At 38.5% G+C, this 22,149-nt stretch overlaps 1 protein-coding gene and 1 long non-coding RNA gene across 21 annotated transcripts in view; both read left to right on the top strand.

Annotated features, from left to right (window-relative positions):
* Positions 1–22,149, top strand: part of LOC132908360 (ensconsin) — a 202,878-nt gene that overhangs the window by 96,728 nt on the left and 84,001 nt on the right. Inside the window, exon 1 of one of the 19 annotated variants that reach the window (XM_060962316.1) lies at positions 19,565–20,789. The exons of 16 other annotated variants lie outside the window; for them this stretch is intronic. In XM_060962316.1, the coding sequence (XP_060818299.1) occupies positions 20,627–20,789 (163 nt within the window). In that variant the 5' untranslated portion in view covers positions 19,565–20,626. Of the gene's footprint in view, positions 1–19,564; positions 20,790–22,149 lie in introns of those variants that run through there. 2 more of the 19 variants (XM_060962318.1, XM_060962326.1) reach the window with 2 other exon arrangements.
* LOC132908400 (uncharacterized) lies at positions 11,843–17,085 on the top strand. Of its 2 annotated transcripts, XR_009658360.1 has the most exons (4): positions 11,843–14,087; positions 14,395–14,587; positions 15,037–15,470; positions 15,551–17,085. It is a non-coding gene; the product is annotated as an uncharacterized LOC132908400 (long non-coding RNA). The 2 variants fall into 2 exon arrangements; XR_009658359.1 differs by having other exon boundaries at positions 11,844–14,087; positions 15,037–17,085.

The following is a 22,149-nucleotide window of genomic DNA, read 5'->3' as shown; positions in this document are numbered from 1 at the left end:
CTAGGAAGTCGTAAGAAAAATGCGGAAGCATTCGTTCAAAGATTCCAATTATCGTTTGACAATCTCATAAACGAGGAGAGTTAACTCTTTACTTGGATTTTTAATCTCTCGATCATAATTTCTATATTAAGGAATTCTCTATGCTTTCACGTGCCGTTTCATTTTTCTTAATCTTTGCACATCGAGTTTCGTATCTTGTATAGTTCATTGTTTACGTGAAATAACACGAATCATTTATCTTGCTTGTCCTTCTTTTATTTTGTTTCTTTCTTTTTTATCTATCAGTCGTTTAATTTATACCGACAGAGAAACAGCCACCGTTCTGTTAATTATAAAATATATCGAAGTTCGGCTCTGTAAAATTCCTTTGGACGACAACAGGCTAAATATAAAGTACATCATGTTTACACGTAAAAAAGACAGCGATCAGCCCAGCTAAGATTAATTCGTTTTTACTAACTTTTAATTCAATGGCCATTTTCCTGCTAAAAACCGATTCAATTAACCGGTTAATCGAAGCAAAGACTTGTTTACCTCGCAGCAATATTAATTTCTGATAAAGCAAAACACGTGGAACTTGACATTTACAAGAAACTGTTCGCAACGTGGTATTGGAATATTCATTGAAATTTCTCTAATTACCGCCCTAAGAAAGGCTTTTAGTTGGCACGTTTGTAAATGAAGGCGTTGTTCACAGAATTCCGACTTCAACATCGATTGTAAGACACGGTCGTTCGCTGAGAACGTTGATGGAGTGGACGTCTCGTGAATTACACGGAAATCGACGCGGTTGATTACGTCGAGGAAACGGGGCGAGTCTGATGGGAACTCGGCTGTATATATCTTAAGCATGCGTGATATCACGACGCGACGAAGCAAATTGAGCGCGACGATCATGGAATGTGTAAACCTTCGTCACGTCTAAATAAAAAAGAATACGTCAGAATATAAGAATTCATGCAAATCTGATTAATCGCTGTACGTGTTCTTCGTTCCTTGAAAACAGTACATAACTTTTACGCAGAATTACGAAAGTATTCAAACGTTTGCAAACATTTTTTCAGGAATATATTGTGTGTGGTATGGGGTCTTTAGAAATTTCACTGTCGAACTTCTAATTATATTGGCAAAGCGTGAAATTACAAGACAGTTACTATAAGTATATATTTCGCAGAGATCACAAAAGTGCTTAAGTACTCAATTATCCATTACGTTAATAAACCCCAGAATATTCAGTAGGGAACTACAACTTAGTTCAATAACAAAGTCAATTATCGCACTGTCTCCCGTATATATTTGCCTTCTTGTACGGAAACTCTCAACTCTTCCACTCTCTACTCTTTTCAAACGCAATTACAATTTGCAATAATCGTTCTGTGGACACGTAGCTATTGTAAAGCCGTAAATAAATGGTTTTCACTGAAACTTACCTACGTGCCCATTCGTCAAATATGTAGCTATTATGTGCCTTATATAGGTATCTACACCAATTAGATACTTTGAGAAGATCCGATCGTAGGAGTTTAACGCAAAATTACTCGAATCAAACTTATAAATATAGTTAAAGCTGTAAGATACTTAAATTCTTTTTGTACAATTCTATTTTGAAAACATAGACGACGTGAAAATATTCAAGAAACCGAGATTCGGAGCAATCTAGCAACGTGTTCAACGAAGAAAACTGATAAATAAAAAACTGAAAAATTGAAGAATTGATAAAAAAAAAAAAAAAAAAAAAGAAATAGAGGGAACGAGTACCAAGATGCATAGTTGCCAGCGTAAGGGCTCGAAATATCGAGAACGTGGATTGAAACGTCCGGAGATGGAAGACGAAGACGTCGAGAAAACCTTAAAACGCCTGCAGCTACTTAGAAACGGCTCCGCTGGTTACGGAGTTTAACGCAATTAGGCGGATCCCGTGCATCGCCGCAACGGCTTCCGATTTCTTTTTTGACCTTCTACTCGAGATACACGGAAGGGAACCATGATCGGATCGTGGCCGCTTTGCTTCCCCGAAAGTTCACCCACTTCCTCGCCGCGATATGTTATCTGGTTTGTGTAGGATGCTAGTAAACGGAAGAATGAGAAGGAAGCTACTTTGAAATTTATGTTTTTTATGCTACAAGTTTTTATATCGTTTTAGATGAAAAGGCGTTGTGATATTAAAGAGAGTAAAGGATAGTAAAGGAGGAATATTTATTCTATAAATTATTTATTTTGAACTTTATAAGAGATTTAATTTAATTTAATGTTGTAATACAGTGTAGTTGCATAATTAATAAGTAATTAATGTTGAAAATACAAATGTAGAAGTTGTTGAATATTTACGGTATTACAAAGTACAAAACACATAGTGTTAGGTATTATACTACAGGAAAGAAATAGAAATATCAGTTTTCGTAGAACGATTAGTCGAATACAATTTATGCGTTTTAAATATTATTTCGTGATTTTGTTATATTATCTTTTTTCATTATTACACCATTGCTTTGTTAAGAAATAATCCGCTTCCAGCGGGTACCTGTTTTTAATTCTTCCGTTAGTATGACAAGCACCGATTGATATTAATTTCTGTTCTTATGTGAAGGAAAATTCGATTACGAAGGTTTAACTAAAAATTAGTAGAAACGAGTATAAGAGAGTTTTTCTTGAAACGAAACGGTATTTTACGCCCGAAAAACTTTTCGTTTGTGCAGGGAATAATGAAGATGGCGGAACTTGGTCCCTAGGTTGTTCACCGTGTAACAGAGCAGCGTGTCGCGACACAGTTTTCTTCAGGAACTTCTAAAGTTTACCTTCCCTATCAAAAAACTTTCGCCATTCTCGAATAAATATCCTTACGTTCAATTTTCGCCGTAATATTAGTAGAATTCGGTGAACGTGGAAAGTACAACATTTAACCGTTTCATGCTCGCCGACTCGGAACAAAAATATCGGAGGAAACGTTTGGGGAACGAGCAGCCGAAAAGAGTGGAGGAAATAATACACATCGAATTCGCAGTTTTCGCGTGGTAGAAACATCTGACGGATTACTGGTTGCACGGCCAGCCGGTTCCTCGAGTACTCGAACAATGAGAACTCCGGAAATACAACGAATAGCTCGGTGACTGTTAAAACTCGGCCTGTTCCGCGTTTCGCGGTACGTTTTTCATGCAGAAAGTTCGGTCTAATATCGTATCTGTTCGCGATTTCATTGAAGCCGTACGGATATATCAAGAGTATACATTTTTTGTCGACCTCTTTCTGTTTTTGTTTCATGATTTTTCTAACGAAAAAGAGAAAAGACAGAGCACAATTAGGAAGGTTCGATGGATCGATAAAACGAACTGAATTTAACATCCAACGAATATACATACAGTAGTTAACGAAAATTGTTGGACGCTCGTGGAAAACTTTTTTTTACGAATATAATTACGTATGTTATGGAAGACAGTTTGAAATTTCATTAATACAGTAATGAGATCCGATTATCATGATTATGTTGGTAAAGTTTAAAAGAAATTTGGAAATGTACATAGACGTTACGACATATTTAGCGTACTTCTATATTTCACAAAGATGATGATGGTATTCGAGCGATCAATTACTAAATACATGCAAAACGTATTATAGTAAGCTACAATATTTAACGAGATCATCTTCAGCATTAATTATATCTGTAAGATCGCTATTTCTCTAGTGTATTAATTTTTTACCAAGCGTATGTTTGTAATAAATGTCTTTTGTAAAAGCATAATTTTTATATACATTTTTGCATTGGTTTCAAACTTTACCAACGTAGGCACGATAGTCTCATTTGATTATAGTGCTAATGAAATTCACAAAGTTTCGTATAGTTTCTCAGAAGCCAAACTGGTCAGTTCCACTTTCTAGTTTCTAGTTTCCACTCTCAGTTTCGTTATCTGTATACGTGATTAATAATTTATTTCCATAAGTTTATTCGTTGCAAGAAGCTGACATAATTAAGCGTAAATCTCGTAGAAGTTCTTTAACAATTGTAACGTTTAACACACTTCTGTTTACTTTGCAATTTATGGAATCGATCAACGTGACTTCTGGGCGACTCATATACTCATACAAATTTTCTACAGTAATTGGCGTTTTACTCTAGCAACCCATTAGTTATAAATAATTTTTCCGCGAAATATAATATCACAAATGTTTTTGGTGCATAATGAGAAACAACATGCAATTACATTAAATAGTATTTTCTTCGCGTAAATACCATTTCGAAATTCCATCGCTTGCGGTCGATCAAATGCGTCCAACGTGACGCGAAAGTGATGTTGGCTCGAGTAATCGTGTTCTGTCGGTGCGCTGTTAGCCGGCATATTTTTCGCATTTTCAGTGCATCGAATGTATGATCATGACTGGTAAAATACAGTAATCTGTATAATGTTTAATAACAGTTAAGCCACGCTTTGCTCCGCTATTGCATTATACGCAGCCTACCGAAACCATTGAAACTGACACTAATCTCACTTTCAATAAGCGTTATTGATTACACGTGAGTTTTCATTGCGACAAAGTCACGGAGAGGTCTGTTACATTTTTATTATACACGATACAGCGTAGTATTTTATGTTCCTTCCTTGAAAATAATTCTATTTGTTCAGACGCATATGTAGCGGCACTGTATTACGTACGTGGGTCGAACTGTCACGTGTGTGTTAATTGAAAGATATTTGCTCTGCTCTTCAAAACGAATCACGAAATAATAAGAGTGCCATCATAATATATTCCAATAAACAAATACAACAGGCAGCATGAAAAAACAATAGAAATATATCCCTTTTTAATTATTTCGTTATACGATCTTACACGTGAGTTTGTATAGGCGAATTCTAATTAATTGGGACAGCAATATAATGTATCTATAATACGATACAATGCAGTACAATATAAGCTGACTTTTGTGTTTCTCATTTAACATTGAAGTTCTCATATTTAAACGTTTATGCTAGGTAACTTTACTTATCCCAACTTTAAGTTAATCCGTGGGCTTGAAACAGATTATACTTAAATACATACATAAGTCATACATAAGCCAAACTCCATCGAGGTTAATCACATGCTTTCTAAGAAATTAAACAGTCAATCACATATTCTAGTATTGGAATTAAAAAAATTTCAGTAAACGAAACGGACTCATTTGTATTCTAAATTTTAATATATGCTGCAACGAACTTATGCTACAATGAGCAAGCTTTTAGAATCAATTACTTCCTTTTAAAATATCCTGCAGTATCCTTTTATCTTCTCTGCAAAAATGCGGGAAAGAACCTTTTATTTCTCAAAATCAACCTGTTTTAACTCAGCTGTACAATAGCGTACTCGTATTTACAATATTTGTAGAAACGGGAAAGCACACACCTAAAGTAGAGTGCAATATTTGTGTCGACAAAATCGACAATACGTAACTATGGTACAATACGATATTTGTGTAAATAAAAAAGGAGAGAAATCTTCACGTTTCAAATGTTACGAAAGGAAAAAGGAGATTCTTTATTTATTGTAGCATAAACTAATTTGTAGTATGAATTAATTACTTTTGAACGTAATACAGGGTGGCAAAGAACATTTCACGCCTGCAAGGTGGTCAACAATCGAGAAACCGGCGTTGAAAGCAGTTATGTAACAGCATCGAGTCGCAAAGCGGCATCGATCCGAAATTAATCAGAACCGCGAGGTCGAGTCGCGTTAAAATCTCGAAAGCTCGCTTGGCGTGCGCTTTTAAATTACCAGCCGCGCCGCGGCGAGAGTTAACGGTCTACCTGGCGTACGTCAGCCACCGAAAAGGCCTGCATAATACGCACTCGACGGCAACCCCGTCGCGTTTCTCCCGTTAACGAACCTTTTACGCGCCGCGCGTATCCGCGACCAACGCGGCGCGTCGCCGCGACGGAATTTTGTCTCTGCGATTGGACATTTCGCGGGGAAGACGTCGAAGAGTGACTGACAAGATTATCCCCCTGCCGAAAGTAAAAGCTCGCGTTTCTGACTCTGATCGCTACCAGACAGGGTTGCTTTTAATGGAGTTGTAGCGATTTGGGGATCGCTGAATCGAATGTTTGTTTTATTTGAATTAACCAGAGGCGAGGAGAATGAACGAGAGATTGAAATGGATGGTCGAGAAAATCTTGTATAAATTAGTTTAGCGCGGAGTTCATAGATACGTTGCTTAATTTTCATTTGTTACGGAAAATTTACTGTGCAAAGATGGCAGTATGGAAATTAGAAATTTTTTTGTGTAAATAAGTTTAGCATAGGATTTAGAGGTATATCGATCTTTGTTATGGAAAATTAATATTGCAAAGGTAGCAGTATGGAAATTTCGATTCACTTTTACGTAGGATATAAAGTCTTTGTTTGCTTTGTCTCTTGCTTTGAAAAATTCGCACTAAGTGAAGATTGAAGTGTAGGAATTTGAAATCTTTCAGCATGAATGAGTTCAGTGTAGTATTTCAGGTGTCAATGGTTCGGATGATCAAAGATAGTACGCAATTAATGAAGATTCGGTTTTGATCGTCTGCTTTCCACATGATCCCTTGGTTTTTTTTTAAATAATAACAGGGTGCTACATCACCTAGCTTTGTTGATGAATTACAATTAAAATTAACGTATTCTATCGTTATGATCGTTTAAGATCAATGTGCTTTTACTTGGAGAAAGAAAACGTAAATCAGATAGAAATTATGAAAAATTGAAACTGCAAAATGATAAGGGAAAAAAATGAAGCTTCTCTATTTGGCGCCGCGAGAAAGTTACTGATATGACTTATGATTTCTCGTGATACTTAGGACTCCAGAGTAATAAAAGGATTATTATCGCAATATTCTCTGCCCTGCTATATTGCATAATATATATAAAAAATGTAGCTTACGACCTCCTGCTGCTACAGAGTTGATCGAGTAGAAATCTAATTGCGACCTTACCAAGTTTCCGCTCGACCTGTTGGTTCGTGGTTATTACGATTTAACTGACCTACGGAATCCGCGCAAGCTTTTCTACGAGGAGGGAAAGAAGCAGAGAGAGAAGGAGAACGGAAATTTGCATAGTTACTCAATTTCCTTCGCAGCTATTACCCGAGATTGTCACTCAACGTTAACTTAATCCGATTCCGGGTATTCAGCCCCCGCTGGAGATAGATCTGTTTCGAAAGAGTAGTGCGTTCAATTCTTCCGATATACACAAATAGTCTGGTGGATTAACATGCAATCATCGCGTCCCATGACGAGCTAAACTATTCTTCTGGCGTTTGTGTCTGACTAACGTATTCGCATACTACTGACGCATATGTTGCATGTGCCATTCGAATTGTTTATGTAATGCTGATGTAACTATTGCATTTCATTTTTTAAACATTTCCGTTTACAAACCTTAGGGCGCATCTTATTTTTAACGAAACTTCGGTATTTGATGTAGACTGTCAATTTTAAATTACATAAATTTTAATTAACCTATTGTATCGTAAGTGTATCATAAGATTTTATCCTATTTTGAATTTCAATATTTTGAAAGGATGTGCAGGTTTCGATGAAATGGCAAAACTGTAGACAGCGCATTGAAACAAACATTACTACATAAAACAAAGGCATCTCTGATGGAGAAAGAATAAAAAATGCAATTCTACGCGTTGATAGCCGCACTTTAGTAACAGCGAATGTTTTAATCGACGAGTCTTGAATGAAAGTCCAGTTTCATCGTGAAAAAACGTTCCTTGTTATTTCTGGGCTGTTACAGGATTTTTAAATGCGAGACGCGTTTTTTCCCAGAAACTTCAACCTCACTTTCATCGAGATTCTCTGTTCCTATCGTCTGTTTCTGATCGCCTGAATTAGTTACGTGAATTTTCGTCATTGTTGTTAGAAACGTGGAATTTTTTCGTGTGAACCGCGGGCTACTAACTAGCGTACAGACAAGAATTGCAGAGAACTCGAGTATCTGAGATGCAAGATCGTTATGGCATAGTCGTGAGAAACCGACAGCTGCGAACTCGATATCCTTCGAATTGGCAAACTCCTTCTCATCCGCGACGTCTTTTTCAGCGACACGCTTGCGTTGATGCATCGCTGCTCGGGCAAATGGATCAGAATGTGTCACCTACTCTTATAGTTTTCATACACTTTGACTAAGCACAGTTCAGAATATCAAATTATCTTTTATCGTAATAAAGATTGAGCGGAAAATGCGCAAACTTCGATTTTTGAATTTTAAAAGAAATTTTAATAAACTATAATTTTTGAACGAACAATCTGGCTAATTTATCTATGCAGTCTTTTTCTATTTATATTATACATAAGCTTAAATACAAAAATTTAAACAAACTTACTTTTTCCTTGGAATCTCGCCATGAAGTTACTGACCGTGCTCATTCTACTTGGAGCAGCGAGCTCGTGCGTCTGATCAGTACGGGTCGTTTTCACTTTGTCGCGTTCCGAACTCGTGAGGACGACATTCTTTATTTGGAGAGCCGTATTCACGTTTTCCACCGATTCCAGAACTGGTTCCTTGACTTTTACCGCTACTGTATCGATATTTATATATTCCATTAAAAAGATATCGTACTATTAAATAAACTTCTTCAGCGATGAAAGTCCAGGACAGCGAAACTGCGATGGTAGAACGCGATTAATCGAGAATCTCGTCAAGTTTGCACTTTTTTCTCGTCATTTTCGTTGACTTACCACAGCTTGATTCGTACTGTATGTAAGTGACAATCGTGTTGACGTTAGGATTAGAGAATCCGCATACGACTGCATGGCTCGTTCGGCAGAGAAGTCGCTTGGCAAACAAAAGGTTTCCAGGCTCACATACCAGTCCAGTAATTCTTACGAGCCATTACTGTCAAGTTTATACATAATGAGCAGCGTGTAACTGCTCTCGTAACATTATTCGGCGGTTTGTGAAACGTTTCTACAGCGGTCGTTGTATGCTGTATGTTACATTCGCGATACTGTGTCATTTATTCTACGCTGTTTTCGTTGTCGAGATTCTGTGTTTTCAATTTCTACTCGAGGACATGCAAAGTGGGTTTCAACTTTCGTAATTTACAACGCGGTTGTTTAGCAACATTTACAACAATTAGAAATAAATTAGGTTTAAATGAGAATTATAATACTGCGGAGGCTGTCAGTACCGGAAACGCGTTGTGATCGATCAGTAGAATAGAAGAACCTTTTTAACGTTACCTAGAAGCGGAATGAACAAATTGAAAACGGAATACCTAATTAGGTTATAAACAGGATGGTCCTTTCGGTAGTCCTTGTATTACATGAATATTAATAAAAATCTACATCGTCGACGAAATCACTTGACACAAATCTGCCTTTTATTTTCTAAAGATTCAACATAAGGTAGATCGAAGTACGTACCGTGCTCTGCCTGCTATTTTATTTGATTTTCTTTTCTGAAGATTATCATTGGAAATTTTCAATTTAATAAAGAACGAATGTAAAGAGAATCTTCTTAATACATTGACCATAATTCAATCATCGTTAAAATTAATCAAATCAATCCAATCATAGTTCAATCATAGTTCAACTAATACGAATGTTATCGACGAAAAAATTATAGACGACACAAATAAACAAATAACATTATAAAATGAGAGGTACGTTACGATTCAATAATTAATAATTTTACTGCAGAGATTGGAACGTTCCGTGGTACTCAGGTTCGAACATATAGACGTCACGAGATGCTCAGCATGCTGAAGGATTTTTTTTCTCGATATTGGGAAGTAAAATGATGACGGAGATCGATGCTCAGAGAACTAGAGCAAAAAGAAGCGTCTCGCAACAGCCGTAAAAGAGAATTGTTGATCGGTGATAGTGACGGGAAGGCGCTTCGACTTTCAGTTATGTAAAACGTTTCACCGGAGTGCCGTCTAAACACGGTAACAGACAGTTTCGAGATCGCATGCTCGATGCGTGACGGGTTAGAGATCTATCGAATTATCTCTAGTTGAATAATCGTACATTCGTAACTAGGCTCCTTCTGTTTTACGTTTTTTCCTGTTCATTATCCTATTCTGCAGGTTTTTGTTTATTAATTTTTTTGTTAAATGTGATAACGATGTACGAATATGAATAGAAAATATTGAATACGAATATATATAACTGAAAATGATACATCGAGATACTTTCTTATCGAACAAAATATTATTGATACGAAATAAATGACTGTTATTTGTTCATTTAATTCGATTTATATGTATTAAATTTATTTATTTATATATAATTCCGAGAATTAAATAATTCTATAATAATTAACTATTATAGTATATTAATTCTATGTTAATTCTGTAATAACTAAATAAGTAAATAACCAAGTAACTAAACTAATTCTCCGTGTTGCACGTGGATATTTATTAAAAGAACGGTTTTTGATCGTCGGAGAGCCGTTGGAGCAGCATTTAAAAATCCACCGGGTTTTACCGGACTAACAATAGGAAGAGATTAATCTTAACCAAGAGTTAAAGCGGTCTAGCTAAAGCTCCTTTGAACCGAGTAAAATGCGGGGAAATTCTATTTGTCGGCTGGTTGATATAAAAATTGACTACCGTTATAGAATTACAAAAATGAAAAAAAATACGCGATCAAAGGATAATTCCGCAATCCTCGATGCACGGGTAAGCGCATTAGTCACTCTAGTTCAAAGGAATCGACGTTGCAATCGTATTGGTCCATTTGAATTAATGAATCGCTTCTATTCGAATTAATCGCAAGAACCGTTCTGTTGTAACTGGTCTTGTATCGAAACGATGTTAATTCTTCGCCTATCAAAGCAACTATTGTATATGACGATTGCAGTTACAAATGACAGCTGCTCATTAATCAGAATGACTGCTCTATTCATACGATCACTATCTAAGATCGTGATGCGACGTTCTACGAACGGATTCGAGTACAATTGCCTACGCAATTCGAGAATCGATTCACCCAAATGCTACCTGCACCGGCACCCGAAGCCTCGTGTCGCTATCGCGACAACGCGACGCCACCATAGACGTCGTGCAGTTCGGTTTTAATAGGCTGTTGCACAAGAGGCTGACTCGCGAAAAAAGCGGAGGATTACGCAAACGACAGACCGGGATCGACAATTTTCGTCCTTCGATGCGAACGAGTGCTGCTTTGAAAGGTGAAATTCAACCGCGCCAAGCCCCGCGTCGGGAAACGTTCCCTACGTTTCATGCATTTGTAACTGGCACGCGCGGAATAATTAACGGCGTCCATGCGCTACGCAACGATCCGCCCGGACAAATTGGGGCTGATTGCACTTTCACGTGAATCAACGAGTTTTACGCGTCTGCGGTCGTTGGTCGAATTTGCAGTGAGATACATGGAGAGAAAGGAGAGAGCATCGTTGGATATATTTATGGTTACATGAACGTCGATCGTATCGTCTTCATTGTTCAAAACACGCTGAGTCCGTTTTTATTGATTTTCCAGTTTTAATATTACTTGGCAAGTGGAAGGGAATATTTTAATATCCTTATAAGGAGATGGCAAGAACTGCGAGATCTCGAACGAGTTGGCTGTGTGTTCATTCGATGCTTTCGGTTTATGATAAAACAATCCCAAGAGGATTTGAGTGCACGGCCCCTTGTGTTCGAGAAACTAATAAGTTTCTTTTATATCTTACTTTGTAAATTCTTTTATAATATTAATGTTCTGTTGCCTCTAATGTTAAGTTTTTACAACTTTTTTGGTAAACCTCTGATTATTTTTATTTATCATAGTATTCCTGCATATTATACATACCAAGAACATAATTTCTTGATTAGTTTCTCGAAAACAAAGGGCTAAAACATGGAATTCACATACAGCCAACACGTTCGAGATTTCGCATTTCTTGCCATCTTGTTATTAGTTGAGCAGAAGATCTTTTAGATGAATCAAAAAACACAAAGTTCTCAGAAACAGCTGATGAATCAACGAAGTTTCGTAACAAACCAATAGCATATTGTTATGGCAATATTTTTAGCATCAAGATATACCATTTAGAAGCTTTATAAGGAACTTAGGAACTCATTCAATCTCGTAATCACGGAATTCTTAACTCTCGTAACTTTCCATTTTACGTTGCCGTTACTAAAAGCGTATCTACCGGAACTTACCACGTGAAATGAAATTGTTATGGCGAACAACCTGAGTACGAAAGCCTTTCTGGAACAACGAAGGCCAACTAAACCGTTCTCTTTCAAGATATTCGTCTCGATTCGCGTTCTTGCGAACTTTAGAGCGGGGGACCATTTGCACGCGATCGTCTCGCAACAACAACAGAAGGAAAACAGTCGCGGATTAGAATTTTAAATGGCGTAATATCGGCGATCCGTGAAAACGGCGATTAAGGATGCAGGGAAGTTGGTAGGCAGCCTCCGGGTTGAAACTTCCTAATGGCTCTTTTACGAACTTGCCGATAGATCTCGCGAAGTTCACACTTAAAACGGCCCCAGTGGCGTCCTCCTATTTTTCGTCGGCTTCCCTGGTAATTACCTTGATGGCCTTTTGTCACGGTTCCAGAGAATTTCCACAGGACCATTAGCATCTCCCACGAGACGAATTTCACGAGATAAATAAAAGTAGACGAAGTATGCCGGTCATCGATCAGTGAAAACGATTTGTTTTAGTTAGTCGATCTGTTCACGTTATTCATACGCTCCTTTTTCCGTGGGTCTACCGAGACGTAGAAACTAGATAACGTATTCCATCTTCGTGACTTAAACGCATTAAGTTACGGATATCCACTGTCTTTTACTCACACGGAATTTTAAAGTGTCCAATAATCTTGGAGTTTCTAAATCTGCTTCCAATAATATGTCTACTTATTATGTTTTTACCCCGTGATGTTCAGATGTATGATAAGTAGACCGTAAACGTTAATGTATTCGTGGGAGATTGAAAAGTGTAAAAATATACGGATATAGTAAAAGTTAGTTATAATATCTACTTCGTAGAACGACTATATTTAAATTCCATTTTTTTTACTTCACATTCATGAGAATATGATATTGCCTAGACATTTGCAGTCTAGCGATAGATGTAGTTGGACGACGAGCATGTTAAGAGATTTTTGCAAGTAAAGATCGGTTCCAAGAATATACATGGAAATTAGGATGCATAGTAACACGCTGCCAATTGACTATACAACGACACGCAGCAAGAATGTATTCTGCTTGTGAAATCTTTAAGTGTACATACATTATGATCGGAATAGAAAGAGCAAGGTATGAGTCATTAAACAGTTGTTCGAGAGTTATGATATAATCACGGACTATTCAGAATTATTGAAAGGTGCCATAGCAATAAGGAAATAACGTATGTTTATCTACTTATAAGAGTGCACGATTATTGTTGCCTAATCCAGTGACTCTATATAGCGTATTGGCGAAGAAAGAATTTTTTCTCGGTGAAACCGGTTTCAATCGACAAGAATTAATCAGGAATCGATAATAATCCGATGCTGAGAGGTCGAGGATAAAAGGAACACCGATTGAACGTTTTCTCGACCGCGTGGATAGTCGGCCACAAAGGCCGGATGCCATCGGCGGTGCACGCAGGTGGGCACAGTTCTAATGCCAGAGACGCTTTGCATTGCACGTGGCATTGCAAGGCCAACCGGCCACAAGAAATCGTCGTCAGGAATATCGGGGCCTGGCGACCAGTTCGAGGCGTAGAAAATGCCGCCGCGATGCGAACAGATATGTTTCGTTTCGAGAAAAATCGGTTGCGTAATCACGCGATATCATCGCAAAATCATCGGCTACCTCTACCAACCAACCAGTTTCCATACGAGCAGTATGTAGTCGTGTTCAGTCGAGACAGACTACTGTAACGTAGCGAAACGGAGACGTTCAGTTTGCAACGACGCCACATAAAATGGGCTGATGTAAGTGGCATGATTTCACACCGGAGCATTTCACCAAGGATTATATTTCTGATAATTGAAGAGTTCGCGAGAAAAACGATTAAGTACAGTGTCGTAAAAAGTAAAATTTTTAGTAATTGGGATTTCGTGAACTTCTTCTCGTTGTACAGAACTCAAGGTTTAATGCCTCTTCATTAATATTTAAATTTTAAGACGTACGAGATTTAATGTTCTGCGATTATTGTTTTTATCTTAAGAGAAAGTTATAACATGCACGTTCTTGATTAGTTTAGTTGTTTGAAGATCGTAGAATTTGTATTGGCAGGTTGTGATTTATGCTTTCTAGAATGAGAATTTATAATCGTTTTAAGAATATTAACTGATCATAAATTCTCCATGACTGTTCATAAATGCTCCTCTATTGGAAAGATATGACATTGATCGGTTTTTTATTACATTATAGTCTAATAGCTTTCCCTACTTCTAATATACGATATAATAAAATATCAATTTTTATTTGAGAAGGATTACGACTGTTTTTCCTCGGAATACTTTAATTGTTTTTCTTTTGCACGAGAAATCCGAGTTGTAGCGCAACACGTGATAAAGGTTTTATTGTATGTGGGAAATGTAGTTCATAGTAGTCAATAGTGACCCAGATGTAATTGAACTTAATCCGGAGATACTAAGATATGAGGAAACATGATATTAAATGGTAACTGAGATTTATTGGTGAAAAGAGAATTATTGAAAATCAGAAAGAAAAAAAAAAGAAAAGAAACATTTAATAGTGCAACTAAAACCTTTCGAAATGAATGTCATATTTTTTGCGTTTGTAATTACTAGAAACATGCAGGTACTTTTAACGAAGTAAAATATTGACTCTTATTGAAAAATAAGCTAAAGTAAAAGAAAGTGTGTCGTTGGAATAATTATAAGCGATTTTTTGAAACCTGTAAAATTGCAGTTTCGATTTGAGATGGATTGTCACCGTTTTCCTGTTGAAACCTTCAAATATCATCAAATATCATTGTCTCTAATATATAGTGGATGGTATCCGCGTTTGCTATTTCTTTTCCGTCTCATCTGGTAGAAAGTCCGTGATAAAAAACGTGTCTTCTGTTCCGTGCTCGATTTCCTCCGTGTGTTTTCCTTGCTTTCCAGGACGCTCTCGGCAAACCATTCGGCAAAGATTTCTACGTCACCGGAAAATCGCCCGCAGGTTTTGCCGGCTGAATGAAAAACGAGGTCAGCTTCTCGAAGCGTTGCCTTTTCAATCCTCAAAGAGTTCGTTGCCGAGTTTCTTAGCTTCTCGCCCCTGTATGGATGCGACTGCATTTTCCCCGAGTTCTTCCATTCCAGGAGATACCACTTTTTTTTCACGTTCCCCGTCATGACTTTCATGGTCATTAACATCGAAGAAGGAGAGACTCGTTGCTGAAGTTTCTGGAGAAGACCCGTCTGTTTGTTTCATTGTGTGTGCAAGCTTCTAGCCGATTGTTTTTCACCACTGATTTTGATCTATATCATGACGAAGCGCAAAACCACCACTCGAGTTGGAAAGACATAATTGTCCTTAATGCAACGACTATGCGGCGGTATAATTTCTTAGTATAACATCAAATTTCTTTTCTTCATCTGTGTACAAAATAACTGAACATTTTGTTCTTCTTTATAGTGAAATGTAATGGAAAATACAAATGTGATTTTTCTATGGAACATCATTTAGAATCATACGATAGTTTGATGATAAATTATTGAAATTTACCAGTCGCTTTTTACAATCCACGGAAAACTACTATTAATAATGGCAAAAATATAAACATGTAGACATTATAATAATAGTACTATTCACATGCCTCTTCTTCAAGCTTCTTGTCGATGTTTTGCTTGAGCTAGAATTAAACATAACTAACTGTATAACGCTAAATAACCATGTACCAAAATAAAAAAGTATAATTATAGAAGAAAGACTGGAAAAATTAACAGCATCAAGAATCACTACTCCTATCATTATTCTTAAAAGTGTTACAATATACCATACCCTATACCACACGATCGTAAAGTTAATTACCGCGTTCGTAACGCGTGACGTTTGCCTTGCGTGACGCATGATCCTCACGAAAACACATCTTCGACGCAGGACCACTATGGAACCAGACTCGGAGTCGTGAACCAGATTCTCCGAGTCAGTTATTTACAGTTGGTCCCTAGTTCATGGATGATTTCAGATTTCCACGCATCGACGCTCACGCCTCGCGATAATTCGTCGAAGAAACCCTCGTCATGGAGATTCCGTTTGGCGGAGATTATCACGCGGTGATCTTCTCAGCGGGGAAAATAATTAGCCCGGAAATTGCTTGGCAAATTTCTCGAGGTTAGAAGATATATAATAGAATAATCGATGTTCGTGAAACCACCGTGCCGGACGTTCACCATGATTCTCGGCTTATAAATTGCATTTCTACCCTACCAACGGGGTGAAGGAGGGGGAAAGGCCATTCCAGAGAGGAGGAAAAAATGTGTTGCCGCTTCCGTTCTCGTTTGCGGGGTCATCGATGAGCCGAGAGCAATTGGACTTGGTTATGGGCGATTCGCGCATTACGGATGATTTACGGTATTCACGGACCGATGCGTTGCTTGTGTGGGACGAAATTATCGAGAGATAACTAGTTGGATGTTACAGTGCGATCCTAGGACCCGTCCATTGTGACGGGACGCGGAGGCTATGCTTTATGAAAACGCGCTTAATTGCCTGTTAATCGCGATACTGCACGATGGAAATGTCAGTGATCGTGAGTAATTATAGAGCAGGGTTTAGTTTATTTTTCGCTTGTTTTGTTGGAGTGCATTGGGTCAAGAAGGTTAGCAGAAGATGGAGATTTAGCGTGACAGGGAAGAGGCGTTGTTGAGGCGGCATGGAAGAATGAATAAACATTGTAAACGTTATAGGACTCGTTGCGCATAGTAGTTAGCACGGCTTTCGATGGAAGCTTTCTCCTCGTTTGCATTGAACTGGGGTATATTGCAAAAATCTCTTTGGGTTGTCAATAGTTATCAGCGAGGTGTTAACGAATATTTTTATTGAAACGACAATGTATCGATTCGGTAACCAGGCCATTTCTTTATGCAGGTATTTTTATAGTTGCGGGACTAATAATTGAAACAGTTATATCAAATCCAGTTAGATTTTCTCACACATGTCAATATGGTATCGTTTATTTTTGACGGAAACGGCACAACGAGAAATAGAGAATCTTCAAGTAAAAAAAATTATTACATTCGGAAGGTATAAACGCTATAAAGTTGTTTCTCTCATTTTTTATTAACTAAGGAATCCACTGTCATCGTTAAAGTCTTCGATCCCACCTGACCTATCCTCTCAACGTTAATTTATACCTGAGAAGCTCGTACGTCGCTTCTTCGGAACGTAGCGATTACCAAACCAAATTAACGATCGCTACGACGTCGATTTCTCGTTGCAAATTATCCGTGCACCACAGATATGCACCATAGATATTCTATCTATTCCTATTAAACAGTCTTGCATTCACCGAAGTCTCTTCTTAAATCGAGCGTTACACTTTTCCCCAACAGTTCACAAGCTTCTTTACGACTTTCGATCAACGTGGTGTTTAACCAAGCGAAGAGATACAGCGGGTTCAAAGGATTCACCGAGAGTGAACCAACCATTTACTTCTAGAAAATCGACGATGCTTTCAGAATCGCGAATAAATAGGTAACTTCTGAAACAGAAGAAAAACAACCACACTTTTAACATTGGAACTATCGGAATCGACGAAATGACCAGTTCATAATCTTTCATAGAAATTTTATAAATTTACAATGTATAATAAAATGATACTGGTGCAGCACTGGCGAACATAGTAGAATGTTTCAAGGAACTCTTTACACGTAACATACGCGGTGAAAAATTGGAAAATTCGGCCTAAAAGTTTATATAAATCTTATTCAGCAGGAAGAAAGCTATCGGAATAGGTAAAAGATCCAATTTGCAACTTTTCATGAAAATTTTACATTTGCAATAGTGTATTTTTAAGAATCTGAACGGTTCTTGTATAATTTTTTCATCGCATCACGCGTTTTTTTTTTCTAAATAATTTTTATATTTATTTCTTCAATATAAGTATCATACTTGTCGTTAGTTCTAGCGTTAAGACTGTCATTTGCCACGAAAAGGAAGACTAGCCGATACCTGATCGTCTTCCTTTTGTTCCGTGTTCAGGGCACGAAAATCTCTTGGAAGCCAAACGTCTCGTTATTCTTATCTCGGAAATGACAAACGTCGTGTAATCAAGAAACGCCAGAATGCTTGAGAAACGTCGCAGCAATTTGAATATCGTGGCGAGGCTCGTTCACGTCATCTCTTTTTATCTAGTCGCGAGGTTAGCCGTGAATAATGAGCCTCGTGATCGACGTGGATCGATGGAATATTCATTGACGCGCCGCGTTTCGTCTATTTTTAATGCGAGAATGCCACGTCGACGTATTTCAATGTTACTTGCGCCGCGAACATGGCTGACCAATAACGGAAGCAATTCTACTGATCCCAGTAAGTGACGTAGCGAAAGTAAGACGTTTAATTTTTTTGCTAGGAATTTCTGATCGTCAAACTGCTGACTTTTTCCACACTTGTATGAAAATTTAGAGATATAAAAATGTACAGAATGTATGCAGCAAAGAAAAACGTATAAAATATACGAAGTAGAATACTTGTTAGAATTTTTGGTAGATAAAATGTAGCCTCATTTGAGCTCCGTTTCTTTACTTGTGTCTATAGAAACTTCAAGATTGATCTTAATCTTCGCAAATACAAGTATGACATGATTTATTCCCAACAGAAATATTACGACTTATAAAGAAATAGTTATATCCAAGCGATTAGAAATTCAGATTAGAAATTCAGACAACGTGTTAAAATTCGTCTTCTCGAAGAACAAGTTAATTTACTAGCGACTGTTATCACTCATTATTGATTTATAATTTCTCTCTATGCATGTAGTAAATATGAGATATCTAGTCAAGAATGATGAAATACGAATCGCCAGATATCTTACCTCGTTATCTCTCCATAATGTGTCGAGCGTCTAAAACTATAAACCGTTAAGTGGCATTCAGAAGACTTGAAATGCAACAAAATAATCGATAACAGCAGAAACGAGGTAACGAAGACAGCGTTGGCAAAAAACGGACGACCATGTTTACTGGATCGGAACTCGAACCTAGGGCACTTGGCACTCACCGAGCAATTTCTCCTACCAGAATTTCTAACTCCAATTCCACCGCTAAAGTGGCTGTCTACCAGCGTAACTAAAAGTTACTTAGAACAAAGAACGACGCAGAAAGCGTAATATTGTTTCTGTGAATACTGTCTTTCAACAATGGCGCCTGGTGGATAACAACGTGTAAACAGAAGTAATCTATTTAAAGAAACCGAGTAGTTATACAACCGCGGTTCGTAATTGTTCGTACATACATCGTATGTGCTGTTCGAGCGTGGTGTACGAGAAAATGGAAACATCGATTCCCACTCCTTTGAAACAGACAGTCGGCACGCTGTCCAAGGTGCACGTAGAGCTCACAACTGTCCGTCGTCGAATCAGACCGACACAGAGAGGTGGGAGAGACTCGTAGAAGGAGCAAGAAAGACTTGCGACGAGTAAGGAGGGACCTGTGGCTTCTCGAGCAAGTCAGTCACACGGTCGAGCATGTTCCACAGGGACGTCTTGTTACCGCGATCGTGATTCCATTTGAAAATCGAGACTCTCTCGCCTACAATTCTCAATCGATACCACAAAACTCTTCTGCCGTTCGTTTAATCCTTTGTGATCGAATACAAAGTGGTACCGTATGATACGGTACACAAGTGCATATATCTATATATAGTTACATATAAAAGTGGAAACGATTCTTACGTGTATCACTGGTATCGGGAAATTTAGAATCGTTTCAGGAATCGCAATCACGTGGTTACCTACTGCTTTTAGTGTACATACGTGAACACGTGTACTACGTGGCTCGAAGGAACACAGCAAAGTGGTTGGTTGCGACGAGTCGCGGCGCTCGTCGATGTTTTCCCGGGTGAAAAGTGCGGAGTTTCTAAATCGATCTAGGAGAAAGGTACTTTCTAATCGTGACGAAGATGGTGTCGGTTTTCCGAGGGGACACAGGCCGTGGACAGCCGGATCGATAGCGTGCGTCGAGCCTCGTGTGCAGCACCGCGAACCTACGCCCGCACGCGACCTTTAGCGCGAGCCATCAGCCGCTAAACAGCCGATTAAATTTACATGGTGACGTAACGTGCCGCCGCTGCTGTTGGTCGTCGGCGATGGCCTATGAAGAAGCCAGTTACGGGCATCACGGCGAAAAGAGGCGGCTCTGTTACGCGACGATTGCGTTCTCGCTCGACGATTCACTGTTAACGATCGTGTGACTCTTCCTTCCTACACTTCTCTTTATTTACGTTAACTTTCCGTTTCATCTGGAAATAAATAGAATCATCAACAACGTGGAGCGTGGTCCACACGCGGTGACATTAAAGTATCGATCGTTTGATCGGAGGAGATCGGGTCGCTTCGCTTTGTCGAAGCGCACTAAGCATCTCCAAGCGCGCGAAATTTAATTCATCGACACGGAATATTCGAGGAATTGGTGTTATTTCTTTTTAAATAATTCGTACGCGGATCAACGAATATTAGCGACGACATGTCAGTGTTAATGAAACGTCGATGATATGGGAGCTGACGACATGAACAGAGAGATTCCGAGCAGTACCCTTGCGACTCTCAGGGGGATCCTAGTGAGTTCGTTATCGAGGGAGAACCTAGGACCGCATGATCTACCTGTGCAGGAAAATGGAAGGCATCGACCGTACAGGAAGGTGCACTTTCGTGAAGGTACATTTAGAAGTTGCTTCCTGCGAAGCAATAACCGATGATCATTTAAATATAAACGGAGGAAGCGGCGCGCCCATCGCTCTGTCAGAGACCTAGCAACGTTATTGCTCGATTATCGAACGCTTCCAAAGGGGATTATTGGACGACTTGTTCGAGATTAGTGGCATTCGAGATAGGAATTGTGGATATTCTGGGACCTTGCACGATCTGTATTTGGTCTAATTTAATGCAGAACGTTGGCGTGTTTTACATTAATTTAAAATAATTTACATTGGTATCGATTTGTTAGAAGAATTTCCTCTATCTATTGGATCTTTAGATAAAGTTTATCGATATCGAGTTGCTTCATTAGGTTGAATAAATTAAAATAACGGAATAATAGTAACATCGAAGGAAAGTTTAAACGATTCTACAGCGTTTTAATCGTCTGGTAGTAAAAATGAAAAGTCGAATGCTCGATAAAGTTTTATACGTTTCTATATCGTTTAGTTTGCCATAGCGATTTCTACAATCTTGTCGAAGCGTGTCTGCGTATTGAGTTGCACGAGTCGCAAATACGTGTACATTAACCCAGCGTCATCGAGCCTTCGACTTCTGAGATTGGTCATCGTTGAATTCGTTATTCCATTCACGCTGTCGTTGTCGTCCTTATGAATCGAGGATGCCGATCGAACTTTGCAGCTTAAGAAACGCAAACCCGAGGCGTGGTTTATTGCGTAAATTCGACGTTCGAACGGTGCTTCTGCTTCTTCTTTAAAAGCGGCTCGAATGAAATATTCACGAGATTCTCGTTATCGGATTGCTTTGGTCTCCCGATTGGAGGAAGAATAGCAAAACGAGCTCGCTCTTTCTCCCCCCAAAAAGAGACTATTGTACACGTTAAGTCGGATTTACCTCGTTCCAACGATCTTAGCTCAGGACACGCCTACCAGTGCTGTCTCTTTGGCTGTCGTATGACGTTTCTGTGATTAAATCGATTTAGATAGAACAGAACAGTATTTTAATTAATATCGAAGTCTCTCCACTATCTTCTCGAGTTAATTACAGCAAGTTTCGTAATTTGTTCGTTCTTCTTTGCCGGTCGTTATTTTCCTCGGATGTTATTTATTTCGACGCTTCGACGAAAGACGATTCGGTTAAGTTCTGCACGTGACGAGTCGGCTCGCTCGACTTTTCTCGTTAAACTCTAATGAAAGGCTTCCAACACGGGTAACGTTAGCCTGGCATTGTTTGCCCTTACGTAGAGACGTCGCTTCCTTTCCAGATTCGACGTAATTGCCGCACGCGGCTGCCGTCAACCGACAGAACTCATCGTCAGGCCCGTGACTAATAGATCTGCTGATGTCACGCGCTAAAAAGT

Source organism: Bombus pascuorum, chromosome 6 (assembly GCF_905332965.1).
Source record: "Bombus pascuorum chromosome 6, iyBomPasc1.1, whole genome shotgun sequence".
NCBI classification, from domain to species: Eukaryota; Metazoa; Arthropoda; class Insecta; order Hymenoptera; family Apidae; genus Bombus; species Bombus pascuorum.
The sequence above is the reverse complement of the archived record's forward strand: the minus strand, read 5'-3'. Positions and strand labels throughout refer to the sequence as shown.